This window comes from Diabrotica virgifera, chromosome 6, assembly GCF_917563875.1.
Source record: "Diabrotica virgifera virgifera chromosome 6, PGI_DIABVI_V3a".
Classification (NCBI taxonomy): domain Eukaryota; kingdom Metazoa; phylum Arthropoda; class Insecta; order Coleoptera; family Chrysomelidae; genus Diabrotica; species Diabrotica virgifera.
The window spans coordinates 82,523,561-82,547,698 of record NC_065448.1 but is presented as its reverse complement, the minus strand read 5'-3'; the positions used below and the strand labels follow the sequence as shown (position 1 = coordinate 82,547,698).

The 24,138-nt window shown below is 31.7% G+C and overlaps 1 protein-coding gene across 2 annotated transcripts in view; it reads right to left on the bottom strand.

Annotated features, from left to right (window-relative positions):
* LOC114342224 (zinc finger protein 664-like) overlaps nt 1–24,138 on the bottom strand; it is a 115,020-nt gene that overhangs the window by 27,240 nt on the left and 63,642 nt on the right. The window contains exon 3 of one of the 2 annotated variants that reach the window (XM_050653463.1): nt 19,778–21,140. The exons of the other annotated variant lie outside the window; for it this stretch is intronic. Coding sequence (XP_050509420.1) covers nt 20,152–21,140 — 989 coding nt within the window. The 3' untranslated portion in view covers nt 19,778–20,151. Of the gene's footprint in view, nt 1–19,777; nt 21,141–24,138 lie in introns of those variants that run through there. 2 annotated transcript variants of the gene reach the window in all.

Genomic DNA, 24,138 nt, shown 5'->3' with positions numbered 1-24,138 from the left:
AATCAGGTGAATTAGGAGCCCATTCTATTGGACCACTTCTACCAATCCAGTTGTCGCCAAATTGATTGAAAACGGATTCTCTAGCAACTAGAGCAACTAAGGAAAAATAACAGGGTGCCACATCTTGTTGGAAATAGGTTTCATTTATATTACCATTTACTTGTACAACCTCATCTAAGTTACTGTCAATAGAAAAATATTTCTAACATGTCTGTATAGGTATTTCCATTGACTGTTTTTCGGCGAAGAAAAATGGTCCATAGATTTTATTTTTGCTAACGGCGGACCATTCATTTATCTTCGGTGAACCTCTTTCATATTCTTGAAACTTGCGTGGATTTTCTACTGACCAAATGCAGCAATTATGTCTATTAACAACTCCATTAATGTGAAACGTGGCTTCATCAGACATGATTAAATTGCAGTTTGGTAAATGTCTTAGGTCTGTTAATGTCTCACACATAAAAACCCTCTCGTTCAATTTTTGATGAATTTGAATTTTACAAGGTATTAGTTTGAGTGCTTGCAAAATTTTATGGATTTTTGACATACTCATGTTGAGCTATTTTTCTAAATGACAATTTTGGATATCTCCTAATAAAATCATATACACCTATGGTATCATTGAACACATTATTATTAACTGTTTCTCTTTTCTTCCGAGAAAATGATCCGTAGTTTTTAAAACTATGGAGCAAACTTCTAATTGTTCTTGAACTGGGTGGCTGTTTATTAAAATTTGTACGGAAACGTCTTTTAGTTAAAATCAACGATTTTGTTTCAGCAAAATAAATTACAATATTCGCTTTTTCTATGTCTGAAAACACCATTTTCACTTGAAAACACATAACAACAATGACAGAAAATCAGCAAAGTTAATAAATTTGACATTTTCATAAAACATGTAACAGCTACTGTGATTAAAATAACTAATCAAATTGATATTATGTTATGTGATTTCCACATTAGGGCCGGTTGTTCGAACGCTAATCAAACATGGAATGAACTGATCATTATCAAATATTTAATTACTGTCACCAACTGTCAATGTCAACTTTGTTTGGGTTGCTGAAAACATAATTGATTACAATTATGAGATTTATTAATCAATTATATTAATACTTGTTATGTTAATTAATAATTAATTAATCAATCAATTATGTTAATTATCATAATGATAATTAACATAATTGATTACAATCAACTGATTGACGTACGAATGAGGGGTGTTGTGATTTGATGTTTGTTAAGGGGACTTAATTAGAATCAACTTCTTGATTAGCTTTTGAACAACCGGGCCTTATCTCTCATTTTAAAAATTAATTACTCAGTCATTTGACAACTGATTTTAAAAAACCTTATATCGCTGGATAGGTGAATGTCCGTTTCATTAAAATCCGTGGGTGTTTCATTAAAAAAAATTAACAACGTATTTTTCAAAAATCCTCCTTTTTTTCGTAATTGAAAGCGATATAAAAAAAATCCAATCCATTCAAACAAAACTTTTACTAAAATAAAACATTTTAGCGAAAACCGCATAGGTTTAGGTTGAGCCGTTTAGAAGTTATATGCAGTTAAATTGGGGGAAATATAAGTGGACACCCGGTATTTCAGAAAAGATGGATCCAAAAATTCTCATTGTTAGTTTGTTTTACGCGGAAGAGGAATAACAAAATAAATTTTCAAAAAGGATTCGTAATAAATTGATACTTTATTTTCAGTAAAGTGTCTCTTACACTGAGTCTAACTCTTATATAGTCGAAATGGAAATTGGTCAGAATGCGCAACGAAGTGGCGGTATCAATGTTTGGTATAAATGTTTTAAGTAATTCGAAAAGCCGCTTTAAAGAAAATACACTCACCGGCACAAAATTCCGCCACTCAAAATTTTTGATTAAGTTTGATAATCTATAACTTTCTTATTTGTACTCCGATTTTCAAGATTCTTGCATCAGTTTGTAGGTACATGTATTGATGTCGTTTGTTATTATTCCGGTAACAAAAAAAGTTGCTTAGATGGCATTATACGGGATGAATGGAAGCGTTGTATTTTCTCCTAACGTTAAAACATTATGTGGAAAAATTGGAGGGCTGGTTTTGTTTCATACTCCTTTTGCATTATCTTGGAGGTATCACTAAGTTTTTGTTTTTTTTTTTTGAATTATCCGAATATGTATCTCTTTTCTTTTAAGGGGTGTACATAAAAACACTGCTTTGAAGGTTTTTTAATTAAAAATATCAAACGCACTAAAATTAACAAAACAAAATTAACAACACAACAATTCAATAGCGGGGTATGTCCACCTCTTGCAGCTACGACTGCTCGCAATCTGTTTGGCATCGAATAGAGATGGTGTTATCCTTACCTGGGGAATAGCCCGATATTCCTCTACCAGGGCCATAACTGTACCAAATTTTCTGGAGGCCTACGATGACGGCGAATAGTTTTTTTCAATTCATCCCATAAATGCTCAATAGGATTGAGATCTGCGGTGCATGCGGGCCATTCTAATCTTATCAATCCAACCTATATTTTATGAGTCCATCAGTGTTTTTATTTACAAAAGATAGTACAGCTCTTACAAGAAAAGAGATATTCGGATGATTCAAAAAACAAAATTTTACTGATGCCACCGATATAATATGACACGACTATGAAACAAAATCAGCTCTTCCATTTTTCCACAGAATGTTCTAAAGTTAGGAGAAAATACAACGCTTCCATTCACCCCTATATAATGCCATGCAAGCAATTGTTTGTGTTACTGGAATAATACCAAACAATATCAATACATGTACCTACAAACTGGTGCAAAAGTCTTAAAAATCGGAGCAGAAATAATGAAGTTATAAATTGTCAAACCTAATCAAAAATTTTGGGTGGCGGAGTTTTGTGCCGGTGAGTGTATATTTTAACATAACATTCCTTTTCTCATTATAAATTTGTCATTTTAGAACTTAAAGTACACACTTGGATATTAGTATGTACAGTTAAAATAATTAGACGATAAATATTACGCAAAAGAAATTAAACGTTTTTTCTACCTTTAATAGACGGAGAGCTAGAGCCGAAAAATCATCGTCATAAGTAATATGGAGTTTTTCCTGTGAAATGTGTCCATTGTATATTGACAATTATGACCCCTTTCAGGCTGACCCCTCAGTGGATACAGGAAGTAGCAATAAGGGATGAAAGGGGAAAGTTAGTGCAGTCATTAAAGGTTTTCACCTCCTATTTTGTTAAACCTCCATCGATTTGCATGAAAATTGATGAGTAAATAGAGCATACCTCAAGAAACAAAACTGATTTGGTGTCACTTGCACTTTTACCCTGATGGTGAATACCACCCCTTCCCGTGGGTGAAAACTATTTTATTAAAAATAACCCCACAAATCGATAGCGGGACAAATTTTAAGTAAAATTTGTTATATCATGTTATTAAAATAAATCAATACTTTTTGAGTTTTGAGATTTATCTATTTACGAGCATATGCGTGAAGTTACGGATGATAAAAAGAACATGTTAATTAATTGTATGTTAGTAAAATATTATTTTTATATTATTTCGATCTTTAATTGAATTTTTTTTTTCATTATAAACTGAATACGTCCAGAAACTTGGGGTGTCCAATAATGGGTACATTTGACATATTCGAATACACTTTTGCTAAATTTATAATATCGAAATAATATAAAAATAATATTTTAGTAACATACAATTAATTAATATGTTCTTTTTATCATTCTAAATCTCTCGCATGTGCTCTTAAACAGACAAATCTTTTATCTTTAATAACTCAAAAAGTATTGATATATTTTAATAACATGATCGTACATTTAGTACAATTCCTTGCACCCATTAACGAGCATTAGTTTTTCTTCGTCTTCATTTACCGGTTCGTTTCGTTGCCGAAGCGCTCCCTATCAACCACTTACCGCACCGTTACACACTAACCGCGAAAATATTCGGATATTAACCCTCGTATGATGGGTCAATATTGACCCAACAAAATTTAGTTTGACAATTTAACCAATATTGCAATCGGCGCACGGCACTGGCCAGCTATGAATTCTCCTATTTTCTACACTATTCTACAGTACTCTCAGTTGACCTAGGTACAACCATTGTGCGTGCGGGTGACTGTTTATTTTTTGAAAACTGAAGTTTTCAAATAATTTCAAGGTACAAAACACCCTAGAGTTTCTGACATTTTGACTAATATTCTTAATTTTTTATTTCTTTTTTTACAGGACGAACATAAATAAGTTGGAAAAAGTATTTAATCAAATTGGCATATTTTTAAAATATTTCTATTATTTAGTTTTTGCATCAACGTGCAAAAAATGCAATGTTTATGTTTTATTCACAATGATATTAGTATATTAAGCAACGAGCATTTAATGATGGTCATTATGAAGCGAGTATGAGGGTTACGAAACGAGCCGTATACGGCGAGTTTCGTATAGAGTCGAGCTTCATAATGATAATTAAATGCAAGTTGTATACACCATTTTTTCTATGATCATTCACAACAAAAAATATATTCAAATTTATTAATTTTGTAACACAAATAAATTCAGTAGTTTGTCAGTTTGACTGTTCGTTTACATATTGAGAACTGTCAAAGCGTATGTATTTGACTCGCCATTGGTCACTGCGCGTGTACTACCTTTATCGCGAATGTCATTATCGCGATTCTATTGGTTAAAAATTTGTATCTTAATGAAAATCTGTATCATATTGAAGTTCATTATGATACAGGTAATAGTGACATCATAATTGATATATTATAGTATGAGAATAGAAAAAGTATATTATTCAACGAACATGTAATGGTGGCTATTACTCACTATGATGCAGTTTGCGACATGAGCCGTAGCAATTACATGCGAGTAGAGTACTATACTTTTTCTACAACCTTTTTGAAGTGAAAACTTCTTTAGGGACGTTGTGCACTTTTTGGATAGGGGAAAAAGCATTGTATTGGCGACCGTCATCGCGACCGTCATTGCGACCGTCATCGCTTATGCTATATATTATGTGTATGTATATATAAATTGTGTAGAGGTATTTAAATTTAAAATATGTAAACCATATTTTAAAATGGGGAAAAAAGATTTATTTCGCGACCGTCACCGCGACCGTCATCTCTTCGGCGAAATAAATGTTGTACGTATGTGTATGTATATATAAATTGTATAGAAATATTGAAATTTTAAATAAATGTATAACCTATTTTTGGATGGGGAAAAGGATTTTTTTGGCGACCGTCATCTCTTCGACGAAATAAATTTTGTACGTATATTTATTAAGTGTATGTATATATAAATTGTGTAGAAGTATTTAAATTTAAAATAAATGTAAAATCTATTTTGGGATGGGGAGAAAGGATTGATTTCGCGACTGTCATCGCGACCGTCATTGCTTCGACGAAATAAATTTTGTACGTATATTATTATAATGTACGTATAATAGTAGTAATATTATTGAAGTGAAAACTTCTTTAAGGACGTTGTGCACTTTTTAGATGGGAAAAAGCATTGCATTCGCGACCTTCATTCCGACCGTCACCGCTTCGGCGAAATAAATTTTGTACGTATATATTATAATATATTATGTGTATGTATATATAAATACTGTAGAAGGCACGCAACGCGTATATAATATTGGTATAACACCTATTTTTGGATGGGGATAAAGAATTGATTTCGCGATCGTCATCGTTTACTCGAAATAAATTTTGTATGTATATATTATCTTCTTCTTCAGCTTGTTTGCATCCACTCCGGGACAAAGGCCTCCCCATGAGTTCTCCATTCTTCTCTGTTTTGTACTATTTGGTGCCAGTTTCTCCCCATTTTTGCTTTGATGTCGTCTAGCCATCGTTTTTGTGGTCTTCCTCTACTACGACTGTGCTCGCGTGGTCTCCAATGTACAATGTTTCTCGTCCACGTTTCGATGATTTGTCATGCCACGTGTCCTACCCAGGTCCGTTTCATTTGCATTTCAATTCTTCCAATTACATATTCCACTTTCTTCCTACTTCGCATGTCCTCATTTTGTATATGTTCCCTCAGAGATCTGTGTCGTTCTCAATCTATTGACTGATACCTCTGTAAGTGTCATCGTCTCCATTCTATACGTCATAATTGGTAGAATACAACTGTTGAATACCCTTTTCTTTAGATTTATTGGTATCTTGTTGTTCTTCAACACATCACTGAGTCTTGCTACTGCTGCCCAAGTCATTCGGATTCTTCTAGTTATTTCTGCCGTTTGATTATGTTTGCCTAGTTTGATTGTGTGACCTAGGTATACTTTTCGACACTTTCGATATCACTTCCATCTAAGTCGATTGTGATATATTGATTTGTCATCACTTTTGGTTTATCTGTTTTTGTCCTCTGCCTAACTTCTCTCTCCGTTCTTATTTTGCTTGTTGTTAGATCTTCTGATAAATTTATTTGCATAGCTGCATTGTCGTATATGTATTTGAGGAGTATTCTATATCTAGAATCAATCCTTGCGTTATTCATTCCTCCTACAGCCCAGAGTTCTATGGAATCGAATGCCTTATTGTAATCCACAAATACCAAACGAAGAGGTGCATTGTATTCGTTGCACTTTTCGATGAGTGTCGTTATTGTCTGTAGGTATTCTATGGTACTACGTCAACAGTCTGGTAACTATCGAACTTATTTGATAGCCTGTTAGTAATTATTTTGGTAAGCATTCTGTACGGATGTGGTAACAGGATTATTGGTTTGAAATTTTCGCGTTTGTTGTACCTACATATTAGGTGTATGTATATATAAATAAATAGTCTAGGACACACGCAGTGCGTGTATAATATAGGTATAGAACTTCTTTTTGGATTGAGAAAAAGCATTTAATTCGCAACCGTCATCGCTACGGCAAGATATTAGTAATATATACTATAGGTTGAATTGCGTATTTATAAGTTCAAACAAAGTTATAATGGTTAAAGGAGGGATAGAGTGTGTACCCGAAGGAGCATGCGAAGCAAGCTCATAAGAGGCCACACGGTCCCTACTCCAATCATTATAAGTTATTAGAGTTTAAGTTTAAAGTATTTTTGAAGTGAAAACTTTTGTAGCGATTTTCTGCACTTTCTGAATGGGGAAAAACATTGAATTCGTGACCGTCATCGCTTCGCCTAAATAAATTCTGTTCGTTTATGTACTATGTGTATGTATATATCAATGGTATAGGATGCACCCAATGGGTATATAATGTAGGTATGTCAATTCTCTTTGGATGGGGAAAAAGCATTGAACTCGCGGTCGTTATCGACACGGCAGATATTAGTAATTTATATACTCTAGCTTGAATTGCGTATAAGTTCGACCGAAGTTATAATGGTTGGAGGAGGGATATAGTGTATACTCGAAGGGGCTTGCTTCGTAAGAAGTTCTCACTTCTGTCGGCACTCCCACGAGTGCCCTATTTTTTTTTTATTTTAATTAGTAAAAATTGTAATTATCAACGCTCGAGATTAAATTTATAATTTAAAAAAATACCTAAATATTTTTAAATAAACGTGCTGTTTATCAATAGTACGTAACTGAATAATTGGTTGCCTACTATTACCAAATTCTGTCTACTGTATTGTAAAAATACAACAAGAAATTGTGAATTCAAGTTGTATTCGTTTACGAAAAATTATAAGCACAAATTTGTACCTATACTGTCAATGTTTCTAATAAAAAGGAAATGGCTATTATCGGTGCACGTATCTTATAAAGTTACAATGAATATTTATATTTAACTACACACAGTGATAAGCGTGCAAATAACCCGCAAATAACGCAAAAGATGGAAAATATAATACATTGCGAAACAAAAAGAGATGAAACTAGTGCAGTTCGAAATTATCGTTATAAACGTATAAATTGACATTATGTACATTACATCGTTTCCCACCTTTAGACGTATCAGAGGAGTATGACAACTGTCACTGTGACAGTAGAATTTTATAAAATACTCCTGTCACAGACGTCTAAAGGTGGAAAACTAATGTAATGTTAATTATATATACGTTTATAACGATAATTTCCACCTCCACTAGTTTCATCTCCTTTTGTTTCGCAATGTATTATGTTTTCCATCTTTTGCGTTAGTTTGCAATTTTGTTATTTTATTTTATTTATTAGCGCGCTAATCACTGTATAATATATTAATATAACTGAATCGGTCATTGGGAAAACAATACATGTTACAATGTGTAAATTTTTCAGTAAACGTAAAAATATTATCATTAATAGTTGGATATTCCGAGATAATACTATATTTTATATAAGTATTAAGGGTTATAAATGAATCTTTCTGAAAGGCACAAAAAGTTTAAATATTTATATGTTTTAATGTAAATTTCATGGCGTCGAAAAGCGTCGTCATTTTACCCAAAATATGGACTTAGATTGTTTTCGCAATGAGCGATTCAACTACAGTCGAACCGCTTATTGGAATAGCATTCGTGCCAAGCAAAAGTATTCCTATATCAGGGATATTCTAATAACCGATCATACGTGCTTAGTAAGAACGTTTTTGGACCTTAAATTTTTATTCCTTAAACCGGGATATTCCTTTAACAGGTATTCTAATGAGCGGGTTCCACTGTATAAAGGGTGAGTCATGAGGAACTGTACATACTCCTACCTCGTATAGAGGCCCCTATGGGGAATAACAAATGACCATTAAAAGGTGTCTGTTCCCATTGTTTAATAATATACAGGGCGAGTTTCGCATTTTGACAGAAATTTGTATTCGTCATAATTTTTGAATGGTCAGATCGATGTGTCTCTTATTTTGGTCAATCGTTACATTATTACCACCTAATCAACTGATTTATTCAAACTAGAAAAAAATCAGGTCCGGCTTCAAAAAAATTAGTTCGTTTGGGTCTCAGAAAAAATTTCACCCTGTATACGCTTTTTGAAAACTATAATATGAATTTTACAAATTAGACAAATAGGCAATTAAAATGACATATTTGTTTTTTCCCCACACGATTACTTAATTTTTTATAAAAAAATCAAATTTGAGTATGAATTAAAAGTTTGGTAAAGTGAACCATAGATTTAAAAAAAATAACTTTTATTACAAAAATTAATTTTTTTTAACAAATATTTAACTTATGTTACCACCCAATCAACTGATTTATACAAACTAGAAAAAAATCAGGCCCGGATTTAAAAAATTAGTTCGTTTCGGTCTTACAAAAAATTTCACCCTGTATACTTTTTGAAAACTTTGATATGAATTTTACAAATTAGACAAATAGGCAATTAAAATGGCATATTTATTTTTTTCCCCACACGATTACTTAATTTCTTATAAATAAATCAAATTTGACTATGAATAATTAAAAGTTTTATAAAAATATTTACTAGAAACCAGATTTAAAAAAATTAATTTTTATTACAAAAATTAATTTTTTTTTGAACAAATATTTAATTTATGTTACCACCCAATCAACTGATTTATTCAAACTAGAAAAAAATCAGGCCCGGATTTAAAAAATTAGTTCGTTTTGGTCTTAGAAAAAATTTCACCCTGTACACGCTTTTTGAAAACTCTAGTATGAATTTTACAAATTATTTATTTTTTCCCCACACGATTTCTTAATTTTTTATTAAAAAATCAAATTTGTCAAAATCGGAATTTTACCATAAAAATAAAAAAAATTAAACAACGTTTTTCTTAAAATTAAAAGCTTCACCATTTTTTTTTTCTATACCACGTCTAGATCTAAAACCCATAACACTTCTCTTTGGACTCTATTATAGTTTAACATAGACGTGATCAAATAGATAAATTTTAAATTTTTTCACTTAATTTTTGCGATTTAACTTTGCAATCCACGAATCTGGACCTTTTATTTTTAAAAATTCATAACTTTTATGAGAAGAAGACGGAAAGTCTACAACAATTTTCATATTCACAATGGTAAGAGATATGTGCTGTAAAATTTCAGAAAAAAAAAATATTAAAATGGAAAAGAGTTTTAGCGAGTTAAACCGTGATTTCATTTTTTTTTCAGTTTTAGGTTAAAATTCCGATTTTGACAAATTTGATTTTTTAATAAAACATTAAGTAATCGTGTGGAGAAAAAAATAAATATTCCATTTTAATTGCCTATTTGTCTAATTTGTAAAATTCATATTAGAGTTTTCAGAAAGAGTACAGGGTAAAATTTTTTCTAAGACCAAAACGAACTAATTTTTTAAATCCGGGCCTGATTTTTTTCTAATTTGTATAAATCAGTTGATTGAGTGGTAACATAAGTTAAATATTTGTTCAAAAAAAATTAATTTTTGTAATAAAAGTTATTTTTTTTTAAATCTATGGTTCACTTTACCAAACTTTTAATTCATACTCAAATTTGATTTTTTTATAAAAAAATAAGTAATCGTGTGGGGAAAAAAATAAATATGTTATTTTAATTGCCTATTTGTCTAATTTGTAAAATTCATATTATAGTTTTCAAAAAGCGTATACAGGGTGAAATTTGTTCTAAGACCCAAACGAACTAATTTTTTTGAAGCCGGACCTGATTTTTTTTCTAATTTGAATAAATCAGTTGATTAGGTGGTAATAGTCGTAATAGTGTAACGATTGACCAAAATAAGAGACACATCGATCTGACCGTTCAAAAATTATGACGAATACAAATTTCTGTTAAAATGCGAAACTCGCCCTGTATATTATTAAACAATGGGAGCAGACACTTTTTAATGGTCATTTGTTATTCCCCATAGGAGCCTCTACACGAGGTAGGAGTATGTACAGTTCCTCATGACTCACCCTGTATATAATATGTTATAACGTATTTAACACAATATAACTTTATAAAATAAACACAATATTAGTTATAAATTCCAATTAACACCATAGAGGTATATATTAACATAGAGGGAGCCTACCTTCCGCGCTTCCTGACGACAAGATCTCATGGACTGGTTTGCTGCATCTCTTTCTAACACATTGTATCGAAAATCTATGATGACATTCAGTGTGAATATAGGCACGGAAGAGGAGGACAACTGTAGCAGCTTTACTATGCGTAAGAGTGAAACAGCACTAATCCAAATAAAAAAGATGGTGTCGTCACTTCGCTCTAAATGACACTCTCTCTATGCTAATATATAACTCTATGATTAACACAAACAAAATGCGCTACTGTCAGTGTCACTAAAAATGATAAACGTCAAAATTTTTAGTAAACGTGGTAACGTAAAAAATATCTATACTGACCCACTATTACAGTTAAAATTCCATTAAAAATTTTTCGAAGTTAATTATTAATAAATTAAAATAATTGTTGTATTCAATTAAGAAGTTTAATTTTATTTGCAGTTTGTATACGATTAATATTAAAATCGGCATGCACCACTTGGACATAACTTCAGCCCGTGAGTAATGAACTATTACTCACGTGTAAAGTAATGGGTGGTGGTACCTATTATCTAATAAAAAATAGTGAGTAATAAGTATGTTATTAAACGGTCGTAGAAAAGGTGTATAATCTGTATCCATTTATTTTCTGTTTTTAAATTGTTTCTAAATGTTTAATTAATAAAATAAAGTAATTATAACGTCACATATTTAGCAGACATAATATATACGTAAAATCATGTTGACCCACTATACCTTAGATGGTTAACTAAATCACCATACCATTTGAGGGTTAAGTAGCGATCAACAGGTAGCCAAAAAGCGTTCCAAGATTGCGGCTGTAATTTTGAATATTTTTTCGAGATATTTGGCACACGTATTCGTAATATAATAAAGAATGGCGGTACAGAGCCCAATTTGAAAAATATATTAATATGTGGAAATTACTCTGTAATTAAATACAATATTAAAAAAACGAGCCTGTACCGCCATTAAGAAGAACACAAAAATACACTTTCTTCAAATAAACTTTTTTATCCGATGCCTAGATTTTGTGTCATTTTGGAACTACTAATGAAATAAAAAATTTTAGTAGTTCCAAAATGACACAAAATCTAGGCATCGGATAAAAAAGTTTATTTGAAGAAAGTGTATTTTTTTGTCTTCTTAATGGCGGTACAGGCTCGTTTTTTTAATATTGTGTTTAATTACAGAGTAATTTCCACATATTAATATACTTTTCAAATTGGGCTCTGTACCGGCCTTCTTCATTATATTACGAATACGTGTGCCAAATATCTCGAAAAAATATTCAAAATTACAGCCGCAATCTTGGAACGCGTTTTCGCTACCTGTTGATCCCTACTGTTTTCTCTTAAGGGTATTTTATTTAATTAGCTTTTAGCAAAGTTTTGAGATATGTAAAGGTTCGGACCAACGACGCATTGAAGCGCGTTTCACCAGTTTACCAATTTAAACATCGGCAAAGAGTGATAGAAAATAGATAATATGTAGTACAAAGGAAAGAGATCACGGTAGGGCACCCCATGCTATTGTCCAATTAATAAATATTTATTTTGATAAAATCGGCCGGACTCAGGGTGAGGATGGAACACCACCAGTGTGAGCGGTAGAAATTGTATTAAGTTTGTTAATTCATACAACGATAAAGATCTTAACACAACGTGGTTAAACCACTACATAATCAACTTTCCACGGCACTGATCGTATCAGCGCCCTAGCTCCGTCTAAAGGGGGCCGCTTTATTACCTGTATGTTAAATTCCGTCTGTGAGATAGCCAAGCGTTTGAAGACAGGCCTCTATCGAAATCTAGGGGATGTTCGTTCGAGGTTCAAGCCCCGGCCTGGTGAACAGAAAAATAAAAAGGCTAACGCAGCAGTCAAAAATTCCAAGAAACTACGGCTTAGTCTGGAATAAGCTGGTGTCAGATCGGCCTATGGGAGAGCAAAACGGCAAGGGATAAGGGCTTGCGGCTCAGTGATACTTCTCAGTATCAGGCTCAGGTATTTTCTTTCTATTGACTTCCTCTTTTAATATGGGTAACTACATCCTACTGCATTCTACTGAGTAATTTGAATTTGAATTCAACGAAAACGAAATCAATCGTGTCACAAATGCCTCGGTCGAATGCAGTAGGATGTGGTTACCCATATTAAAAGAGGTCAATAGAAAAAAAATTCCACGATTAGTAAGTTAATAACATATCTAGAATAGTACATAATTTATAATTTAGTATTATTTTTATATTCATGTATTATGTAACTATTATTTATAATTTAAAATAACAAACATAGAAAATCAGAATTTGGTGTTAGTTTTGAGAGTAATTGAAGTAAACTGAATGTACGACCAAATACCTATCATGTCGGGATAGTATCATGAGGTTTTTTCCTGGTTTTCCTCGTGGTTTATTGTGGAATCACTAACACGAGAATTTTACTGCCACTGTTGCATGTGGTTGACTTATTAAAGACAAATCACATGTTATCATTTTTGTGGCGGATATTCTTAGGTTAAAGTTGATTTCATGTAATAGAATGAACTATCTTTCAATAAATTCGTCCCAGGAACGCAATTCATAAATATTGGCAATGTCATTATTAAGTCTTCAACTTTAAAATGTATAATATATGTCTGAATTGCCAATATGTATGAGGCAGATTAACCCGGCATTGGTCGCTATGAGATTTTCTCTCACGGTTACAGAATATTGCACACAACTTTTTCCCTGGTAAATTACACATGCTGTAGTTCCTTCTAGTCTCCTAATTATCCTTCCTCTACAATCGAATAGACTCGTCTGCTGGTGGTTCAGTTGACTTGGTATAGCCCGATTGTTAAATCAGTGCGCTTAGATATTAGTACAAATTTGAAATTGATATTGAAATATTAAAATTTTTACTATATCTACATTTTTAGATTAGAGTACAATATACAAGCGCATCAACAGTGACACTGTGTAACGCTAATAATAACTTTATTATCTAAGTTTAAAATCGTGACCAGACACCTCGTAACGCGACAGTTCGTAACCGGACAGTTGGTAACGGACAATTCGTAACAGCGACAGTTCGTAACTATACAAATTCGTAACGGACAATTCGTAACGTCCAAATTGAATTATTCTGTTTATTTTTGTTAACGTGGAAACTAACTGCTATTACAGTTATAATTGAAATTATGTTTATCAATTTAACAAATCAGTAAGGGGATAAACATGTTTAACACATTTTATATTTCGTGTTTCAGTGTATAATAAAAGTGTTTAAACACAAACAAATATTTAAACACGTACAAACATTTAACAATATTCTTAAATATTGTTCTCTTATTGTTTCTTAAATTTGCATATGCATAGACAAAGGTATAATGAAGTACTTAATTCCTGAAATCTTTAATCTGACAACCATCTTTAGACATTCCAAACTTTTTAAATAAACATTTTGTAAAGAAAAGATTATAATTACCTGTTATTATAATAAACCTTGTGATTTGTAATAGCTTTGGGGCATTCAATCAACGGTTATAGTTGATAAGAGGGATGGCTTGTAATACTTTGTAATTTTTATTATATTCTGAAACACGAAATATGAAATGCCTTAAAAATGTTTATCCTGATACTGATTCGTTAAATTGATAAACATAATTCCATTTATAACTGTAATAACAGTTAGTTTCCACGTTAACAACAATAAACAGAATAATTCAATTTGGACGTTACTAATTGTCCGTTACGAATTTGTATAGTTACGAACTGTCGCCGTTACGAAGTGTCGTCGTTACGAACTGTTGCTGTTACGAATTGTCCGTTACCAACTGTCCGGTTACGAGCTGACTTGTTACGAGATGTCATGGAACCGTTTAAAATATATTTTGAAAATTTTATTTCGTAAAAAAGGCAAAATTTGGATGTGTGAGACAAAATTTCACGCGCGACCACTCGCGTAATAGTCAACCTAGCGACCAATGCCGGGTTAAATTAAGTTATTAGATTTTGTTTACTAAGCAACACAATTTATTTAATTTATTAATATTTTGTATTTATATAACGACCTCCGAAGTGGAAGTCGAAACGTCAATAAAGTCATTTTTCAAGTTAAATTGTGGCTTGCTTATTTCCCAATTAGAATACTAAATTATGATAATGCGGCCGATATTACGGTGGTAATTACATTGATGTTAGATCTTCCGTTTTTCTGGAAATCTAATGAACTTTCATGGGACATCCTGTATATTTTTTACGTTTTGAAGTACTTAAGAAATGCTGATTATTTTTCATGTTATACTCCCTACATCTAAATGCGATAATTCTGGAGTTACTGCTACATTTATTAAAAAAATAACAAATTATAAAAATAAATTTTTTCGGCCAGGGTAGACAGTATTTTAGGTTCTTTGGATCATTGGGAACAAAAAAGGCCTGTTGTAATGTTTACCTAAAGTTAATCGTTTCCGAGTTATAAACAATTTAAAACTAAAAAAAAAATCGAAAAATTACAATTTTTAAGGTTCAAAAACACAACTATACAATATTATTTTTGAAAGTACCAAGTGCCTAAATTCAAGTTCAAACCTTTTTATCAGCTACCGATAAGTAATTTGGGCTTATTTAATTTTAAAACATTATTTTTTAGTTGTTAATGCCCGCCTCTCATACGAGCTTCATTAATAATTAAAAAAACAATGTTTTAGAATAAAACGTGCCAAAAACTCTTATGAAGAGCTGATAGAAGAAGGTTTGAGCTTGAACTTAGGTACTTCGTAATTTCAAAAATTATATTTTTTGTGTTTTGTACCTTGAAATCGTCATTTTTCGTTTTTTTTTTCAATTTTAAATTGTTTATAACTGGAAAACGAATAACTAAACGATTTTTAAAAATGAATAACCATTTTCAATTTCGTTGCAAAACAAAAATACAGCCGCATCATATTCTAGTCCATCAGAGAGTGCAGCACCTCTACCGGTTTCGAAACTTATTAGTCTCTCATCAGGAGGCACATATGCTGCTCTCAATGATCCAACCAAAACAAACCCCGGCATGCAGTCACGGATTGCAACGAACGAAATGGTACAGATACCCTAGCGGCAACTGCTATCAAAAGACTAAGTTGACATATAAAACAACATAATGTTATTATACATCCCACCAGACTGAAAACAATGGGAACCTTCTCTGGTCACACCTCCGAGGCTTCTACAATTTGCAATGTAGATATGTAATGTCCATTTAAAATATGTCTTATTTTTAAAAGCCACCGCCATTATATACCATGAAATGACAACTGACAACTCTTTCATATGCTGAAGAAGGGTAATTCTAACCAGTGTTGGCATAGTTATACAAAATATGTTTTCTTATAAAAAAAATGAACATTATTTTTTATGAAATATTTTGTTCTTAACTTTTTAACAAACAATTACTGCAAAAATGAATAATCATTTTCAATTTCGTTGCAAAACGAAAATACAGCCGCACCGTACAGTAAAGTAACATTATGTTGTTTTATATGCCATTAGATTGAAAACTTAGGATTTTGCTAGCAGTTGCCGCTAGGGTATATATGCCATTTCGTTCGTTGCAATCCGTGACTGCACGTCGGGGTTTGTTTTGGTTGGATCAGGGAGAGCAGCATATTGCCTCCTGATGAGAGACTAATAAGTTTCGAAACCGGTAGAGGTGCTTGCTGGACTCTCTGATTGGACTAAAATATGGTGCGGCTGTATTTTCGTTTTGCAAAGAAATTGAAAATGGTTATTCATTTTTGATTTACATGTTTACTCTGATTGGAGTATGAAGGGAACTATTGTTTTATATGTCATAAGATTGAAAACTTAGTCTTTTAAACAATTTTTGTTCGAAAGGATTCAAAGAAACTAAAATAATGTCTACCCGGCCCGAAGAAATTGATTTTTATAATTTGTTTAATTTTTTTTTTAATAAATGTAGCAATGACTCCGAAATTATGGCTTTTAATAGGGATTATCACATAAAAAATAATCAGAGTTTCTTAAGGACTTCAAAACCAAAAAATATAGTGTTCCATTTGAAATAAGAAAGTTCCTTAGATTTCTAGAAAAACGGAAGATCTGACAACAATGTAATTATCACTAAAATATTGGCCGCATTAGAAAACCCTTAACCGCCAAAATCTATAAAAAAAATCGTGCAAGCCGTTTCAGAGATAATTCAGGCTTTCCATACATAAACTCACTCTGTACATAAAAATAGGGTACAGGGGCTATAAATTAGGGTTCGGTATTAGCTTAAGGATCATAAATAACAAATTTTTAGAAATTTCGCTATTTCACGTCGCGTCGCGTTGAATCCCGTCTTCAGATTTTGTCTTTTTCTGTTACATTTTTTTTTATTTTGAATAGCGCGCGTCCGCCCGCACGCTCCGTCGGAATTCTTTTTAATGAAATACGTTTATTGCTGAAATGTATTTATTGTTTTTATAACACAAGTTTAGATACGTTTCAAATCATTTACAACACTTTTTCACAAAGCAATTCTAAAAATCTCGAGTACATGTTAGTTAGATGATTTATGAATGGGATGTTTTATGTGATGAAACATAATTTGTCTTGGATCTTTGATTTTACCCCATTTCGCTGAATATTTATATGCTGCATCTAATGGTTTTCCAGATTATTATGGGAAAAATTATTATGTATAAATCATACAAACAAACAAACTTCATACAGATTTTTTTCCAGTGTGCAATCTCATATTATTAATAGACCAGGACGGATCTCTGAAAAATCGTCTATTTTTGGATGTGCGAGGTGCCATTCGGATTTTTGCAGATAAAGTTAGGTGACAGCTTCAATAATAATAATTGACTTATGCTCCTTCTCAAATATGCCCGGAACATTAATCAAAAAATTAAAATATATAAAAATTTCGAAATACCTCGATTTGTTCTACTTTCTTTGTTTATACCTTTAAAAAATTTTGGAGAAAAAAGTCGTGGGGAAATAAAATAAAGATAACTGAATTTTGTATCATATTCGTCCGGTTCAAAATGTCTTAAACTATTAACCTTTCTGTAAAATAGCGCCAAGAAAGCATAACAATACATGGAGAACAAATTAAAAAGGTTGAAAAATATAAATATTTGGGTACAATAATTAATGAAACTAATGAGTACACAGAAGAGATTGAAGCAAGAATAGGACAGGCAAGAAATGCTTTCAACAAACTGAAAAAAGTACTCTGTAGCAGGGACATTCAATTTCTTTAAAGATAAGACTTCTGAGATGCTACGTGTTCTCCGTATTATTCTATGGGTTGGAGGCTTGGACATTAAAGAAGGATGTTTTGGGCAGATTAGAAGCCTTCGAGTTACGGGCCTACAGAAGAATATTAAGAATAATTGAGGTTGGGTGGATAGAGTCACAAATATCGAGGTGTTGAGAAGAATGGGTAAAGATAAAGAGGTTTTAAATACAATTAAAGTCAGAAAACTGCAATATCTGGGACATGTTATGAGGGGCGAGCGTTATAACTTGTTACAATTAATAATACAAGGAAGAATACAGGGTAGAAGGAGTCGCGGAAGAAGACGCATCTCCTGGTTAAACAATTTGAGAGCTTGGTTTAATTGCACTTCTGCTGATCTCTTTAGAGCAGCGGTATCGAAAGTGCGAATTGCCGTGATGGTTTCCAACCTTCTTAGAGGTTGGCACATGAAGAAGAAGAAGAAAATAGCAATAAATACAAAATAAGGGGGCAAAATAAGCCTGTTTTTATTAAATGTTTTTTAACCACTTTGGTTGCACTTAGAACCTTCGTAATTCGCTTAGAAAATTCTTACAATATACTTAAATTTTCCACCAAATTTTCCTAAAATCGACTTAATAAATGTTGCATAATAATTTCGCAATCTAAATATTTTTGAACTTTCTGAACAAAAAGTAGACCATTTAGAAGTTTTAATTTTTTTACATATAAAGAGGCGCTCTACCTATCTAATACACTTCACAAAGCTAAAATTGGATTATTTAAGCGGCCTCCGCACTGTTTTAAAGTTATAAACGATTTTTTGGCTTATACACAAGGACGTTTGAGTTGGAATAAATTCATTTTTCAGTTATTTATCAAATAAACATTTTTTTCTGTTTTAGGACAACAGTAAAACGTATTTCGAATTAAATAAATTATATACACTTTCTTCTTTTTGTCTCAATTAATTTAAAAAAAAATTTGGGCACCCTGTATAAATAATTATGTTAATGTCTATATTAGTGAATACAGAATTGAATAACCTTTCGAATAAGCTAGCACACGACCCCTATTCTCCTTTTAAAAAATGATTACGTCATCACACCCAGATGGATGTTATAATTTAAATATAACAAAAAGTTATAATTTAAATATAAAAGTCGACCTGTTTCGGGATTTATCTCCAGAGTCGCTTATTCTCCAGAAAATGAATTTATTCCAACTCAAACGTCCTCACTGTATTTGTTTATAAGCCAAAAAATTGTTTATAACTTTAAAACAGTGCTGAGGCCGCTTAAATAATCCGATTTTAATTCTGTAAAGTGTATTAGATAGGTAGAGCGCCTTTTGATATGTAAAAAAATTAGCAAACTTCTAAATGGTCTCCTTTTTATTCAGAAAGTTTTTAAAAAATTTGAACTTTTTTTAAAAAAAATTAGATTGCGAAATTATTATGCAAAATCTATTATGTCGATTTTAATGAAATTTGGTGGACGGATTAAGTATGTTGTAAGAATTTTTCTAAGCGAATTATGAAGGTTTTAAGTGCAACCAAAGTGGTTGAAAAACATTGAATAAAAACAGGCTTATTTTGCCCCCTTATTTTGTATTTATTGCTATTTTGCAGAAAGGGTAATAATTTAAGACATTTTAAACCAGTCGTATGTCATACAAAATTCAATTATCTTTATTTTATTTCTGTACGACTTTGTTCCAAAATGAATCGTTTTAAAGTTATAAGCAATAAAAGTTGAAAAAAATCGATGTTTTTCGAAATTTTTACATATTTTAATTTTTTTATTAATGTTCCGGGCACATTTGAGAAGGAGCATAAGTCAATTATAATTACCGAAGTTGTCACCTAATTTTATCTGCAAAAATCCGAATGCCACCTCTCACATCCACCTCAAAACCGATCCTTCCTGGTCTATAATCTATTATCACTTTTACGACTTTTCTCCAGTGTGAAATTTCATATGTTTTTTCAGGTTACCTGCCTGAGCAATGTGCTTAAAACAAATTGAACACTTATAAGGTTTTCTCCAGTGTGTACTCTCAAATGTGTTTTCAAAGAACTTGTTGTGGTAAACTGTTTAAAACAAATTTCACACTTGTACGGTTTTTCTCCAGCGTGCACTCTCAAATGTCTTTTCAAAGCTCCTGCTTCGCTAAACTGCTTAAAACAGATTTCACACTTGTAAGGTTTTTCGCCAGTATGCACTCTCAAATGTATTTTCAAAGAACTTGTTATGGTAAACTGTTTAAAACAAATTTCACACTTGTAAGGTTTTTCCCCAGTGTGCACTCTCAAATGTATTTTCAAATCACTTGTAGTAATAAACTGCTTTAAACAAATTTCACACTTGTAAGGCTTTTCTCCAGTGTGTATTCTCAAATGTTTTTTCAAATCACTTTTTTGAGAAAACTGCCTTAAACAGATTTCACACTTGTAAGGATTTTCTTCAGTGTGTAATTTCAAATGACTTTTCAAATAATGAGCCTGAGTAAACTGCTTAAAACAAATATTACACTTGTTGCCTTTTTCTCCTGCGTGAATTATTATGTGTTGTTTTAAATTACTTGCTGTAGTAAACCGCTTAAAACAAGTTTCACACTTGTATAGTTTTTCTCCAGTGTGAATTCTCATATGATGTTGCAAACTACTTGTGTCTCTAAATTGCTTGAAACAAATTTCACACTTGTAAGGTTTTTCTCCAGTGTGCGTTCTCAAATGTCTTTTCAAATTCCCCGATATAGTAAAGTGCTTAAAACAAATATCACACTGGTAGAGTTTTTCCCCAGTATGAATTTTCATGTGGAGATTTAAATTATTTTTTCTGCTAAACTGCTTACCACAAACATCACAGTTTAATGCTTTTTCTTCTGCAGGTTGACTTGTATGTTGTTCTTTATTAGACGAATGTATGTCAATTGTTTTCATAATTTCCCAAGTATTCTTCTCTTTGGGAAAGTCTAAAATAAAAACCAAACTATATAGAAAACGTTAATGCATAAACTACAGAACAGAAAATTTTCAAATCTTAGTGCCTATCGGGAGGTTTTAGATCCACGCGCATTTGATCGAATCGGTCAGCAATGGAACGGATCACTACAACTCGGAATTAAACGCCGGCTCCGTAGCGCGCATTTATCGGTAAAGCTCAGTTAGTGGATTTATATATTTCTACCCCAGGCTGTGGGTGAAAAAACGTGTTATAATTCAGGAATTTTTGAAACATATCAGGTGTTGTAAAGGACTATGCCAGGAATAACTTCTACTAAAATGTAACCAAAAATTTTGTGCGCTTTTTTATTTGACGTTTTTCATTTGTTAAATTTGAAATTTCAAATTTCTAAGATATTCAATTTAGAGAAAAACTTTTAAATAGAAAGTTGTCGAAAATTAAAACATCTACAATTTGAGCTATGGCAAGTTTAATTTCGTTAATTTGTTATTGCAAAAATAGATTGCGAAAGGTCCAAAATGGCCGTTTTTTGCAATTGCATTATTTGTTGCAAAAATAACTTTTTTTATTCTTTAATGCTTTAGAATGAAGATCTTTCAATTTCAAACATAAAAATTGTTCAATTGGATATAGTAATTAAGTCAATACTCGCAATTTTAAGTTTGTATTTTTATTAGTTACTATATAATCATGGGGCAACCGGTTTCGAGTCTTACAATATATGACTCATCATCAGGCCCAGTACAAAAAGTTTTCTCAATACAAACTACAAAGCTAAAATCACAAAACGAGAGACATGTACATATACATATATAAAACATAAAAAACAACTTTGTCTTGGTTTTAATCACATACAATAAAGCCAAACAACTGTATAGTATTGATCTCAATAGTCTATAGCATGTAAAAATGTGACATTTTTTGTAATTGGGAGCGACCAATCTGATGAGAATTGCTTGGTATATAATTTAATATATACTACCATCAATCCTTAACTAGTTAAGGGCTGATGGAGTCCTGACAAGATGGTATGCGATCAAACGACATAATATAAAGCTATTAGTAATCGGTATGTACTTACATAACAGCCACTGAAACTGTTCTACAGCTAAATATGTACCTGGAAGTCACCAGTCCCATAAGAAAAGTTGACCAGTCAAACAGCTCTTAGTCAGTGGCTGTTATGTAAGTACATACCGATTACTAATAGCTTTATATTATATCGTTTGATCGCATACCATCTTGTTAGGACTCCATCAGCCCTTAACTAGTTAAGGATTGATGGTAGTATATATTAAATTATATACCAAGCAATTCTCATCAGCTTGGTCGCTCCCAATGACAAAAAATGTCTCATTTTTACATGCTATAGATAGACTATTGAGTTCAATACTATACAGTTGTTTGGCTTTATTGTATGTGATTAAAACCAAGACAAAGTTGTTTTTTATGTTTTATATATGTATATGTACATGTCTCTCGTTTTGTGATTTTAGCTTGTAGTTTGTATTGAGAAGACTTTTTGTACTGGGCCTGATGATGAGTCATATATTGTAAGACTCGAAACCGCTTGCCCCATGATTATATAACAACTAATAAAAATACAAACTTAAGATTGCGAGTATTGACTCAATTACTATATCCAATTGTATAATGGACTCGCATTGGCAACCCTTTCATCATTTATAAAAAATTTTTTTAAAGCCCGATTGGTCAACTTGTTGCTTAGATATTATGAATTGCTTTATCCCGAGAGGTTAAATGTCAAAGGCTACAACTTTTTGAAAAAATATTGTAGAGTTAATTCTACACCCACTTTCCTTCTAAAGACTTATATTTTCATATTCTGATGTAAATAAATGCGTAAAACATTTTTCAACCTCTTATTTCGGGTTTGAAAATGAGGGGGCAAATTTTTTTATAAACATTTAGAACTGAAGCGGCTCCTGTACATCCTATGAGTTTCTAACTTGCAGATTACTGTTGCTGAAGACAAAACGAAGATTTAAAACAAAATAAAAAATTTCTACGACCAACTAAAGCCGAGATAATTGTTTTTGTTTTTTTTTAATCGTAGTGACTTTATTTATAACAATTAAGAAATTATTTCACAGTAATTGACCAAACAAAGACGTATATTATCTTAAAATAAAAATTATTTTAAAAGAAAATTACATCTAATTATTAAAAATGATTTTAAAGTCGAATGAAGATTTAGTTTTCTTTACAATTGTGATTTATTGTGTCGGTTGCCTTTAGCAACTTATAGTACATTGAATCACGGTTTTTGCTCCAAATTTTAAAGAACCGCTTGGATTGACATGAAATTTGGCATAAATATAGATAACATGTCAAGAAGAAGGTTTTTTGCAAATACCTCAAAAAGTAAGTATTTTATCGAAAAAATACCCTTAGCAAAAATATAGCCCATTAAAAATTGCAAAAAGTGGTGTATGTAAGAACTCTCTAGACCCAGTAGAAGCAAAGTTGTAGCTAATGAAAAATAGGTTCATATTCGTCAAATTTCAAAGTGAATATTTCAACGTGAAATAAACAAAAATGATGAACTTTTTGGAGAAAACTCATTATAACTTTTTTACAGGTATTAAAAAAAGCTTTATTTTTGTTTTTTAAAACAAAAAGTTTCTGGCATCAAAAATATGCAAGTTACGCTCAAAATAAAGTTGGTCTCTTTTTGTTTTGTCAAAAAAAAACTAGGTTAAGTCATCCCCTAATTACCATCTTAAATCAAATTAATCGTTACCGCTTCAAAGGTTACTTTACGTACAGTCCATCTAATTTACTTACCGTTGCACGTCATTATCTGCGCCAGAGATCTAAGTTGACATAGTTGCCAAAGTATAAAAAAATCCTGAATCCATTTTAAATCAAATAGATCACATAATTATTGTACACGTGGATTATACAACAAAACAAATTAATATTCAAAGTAAATACGTAAAAACTTAAGAAATAGAGAACAAGAATTAAGTTATAATCCTTTA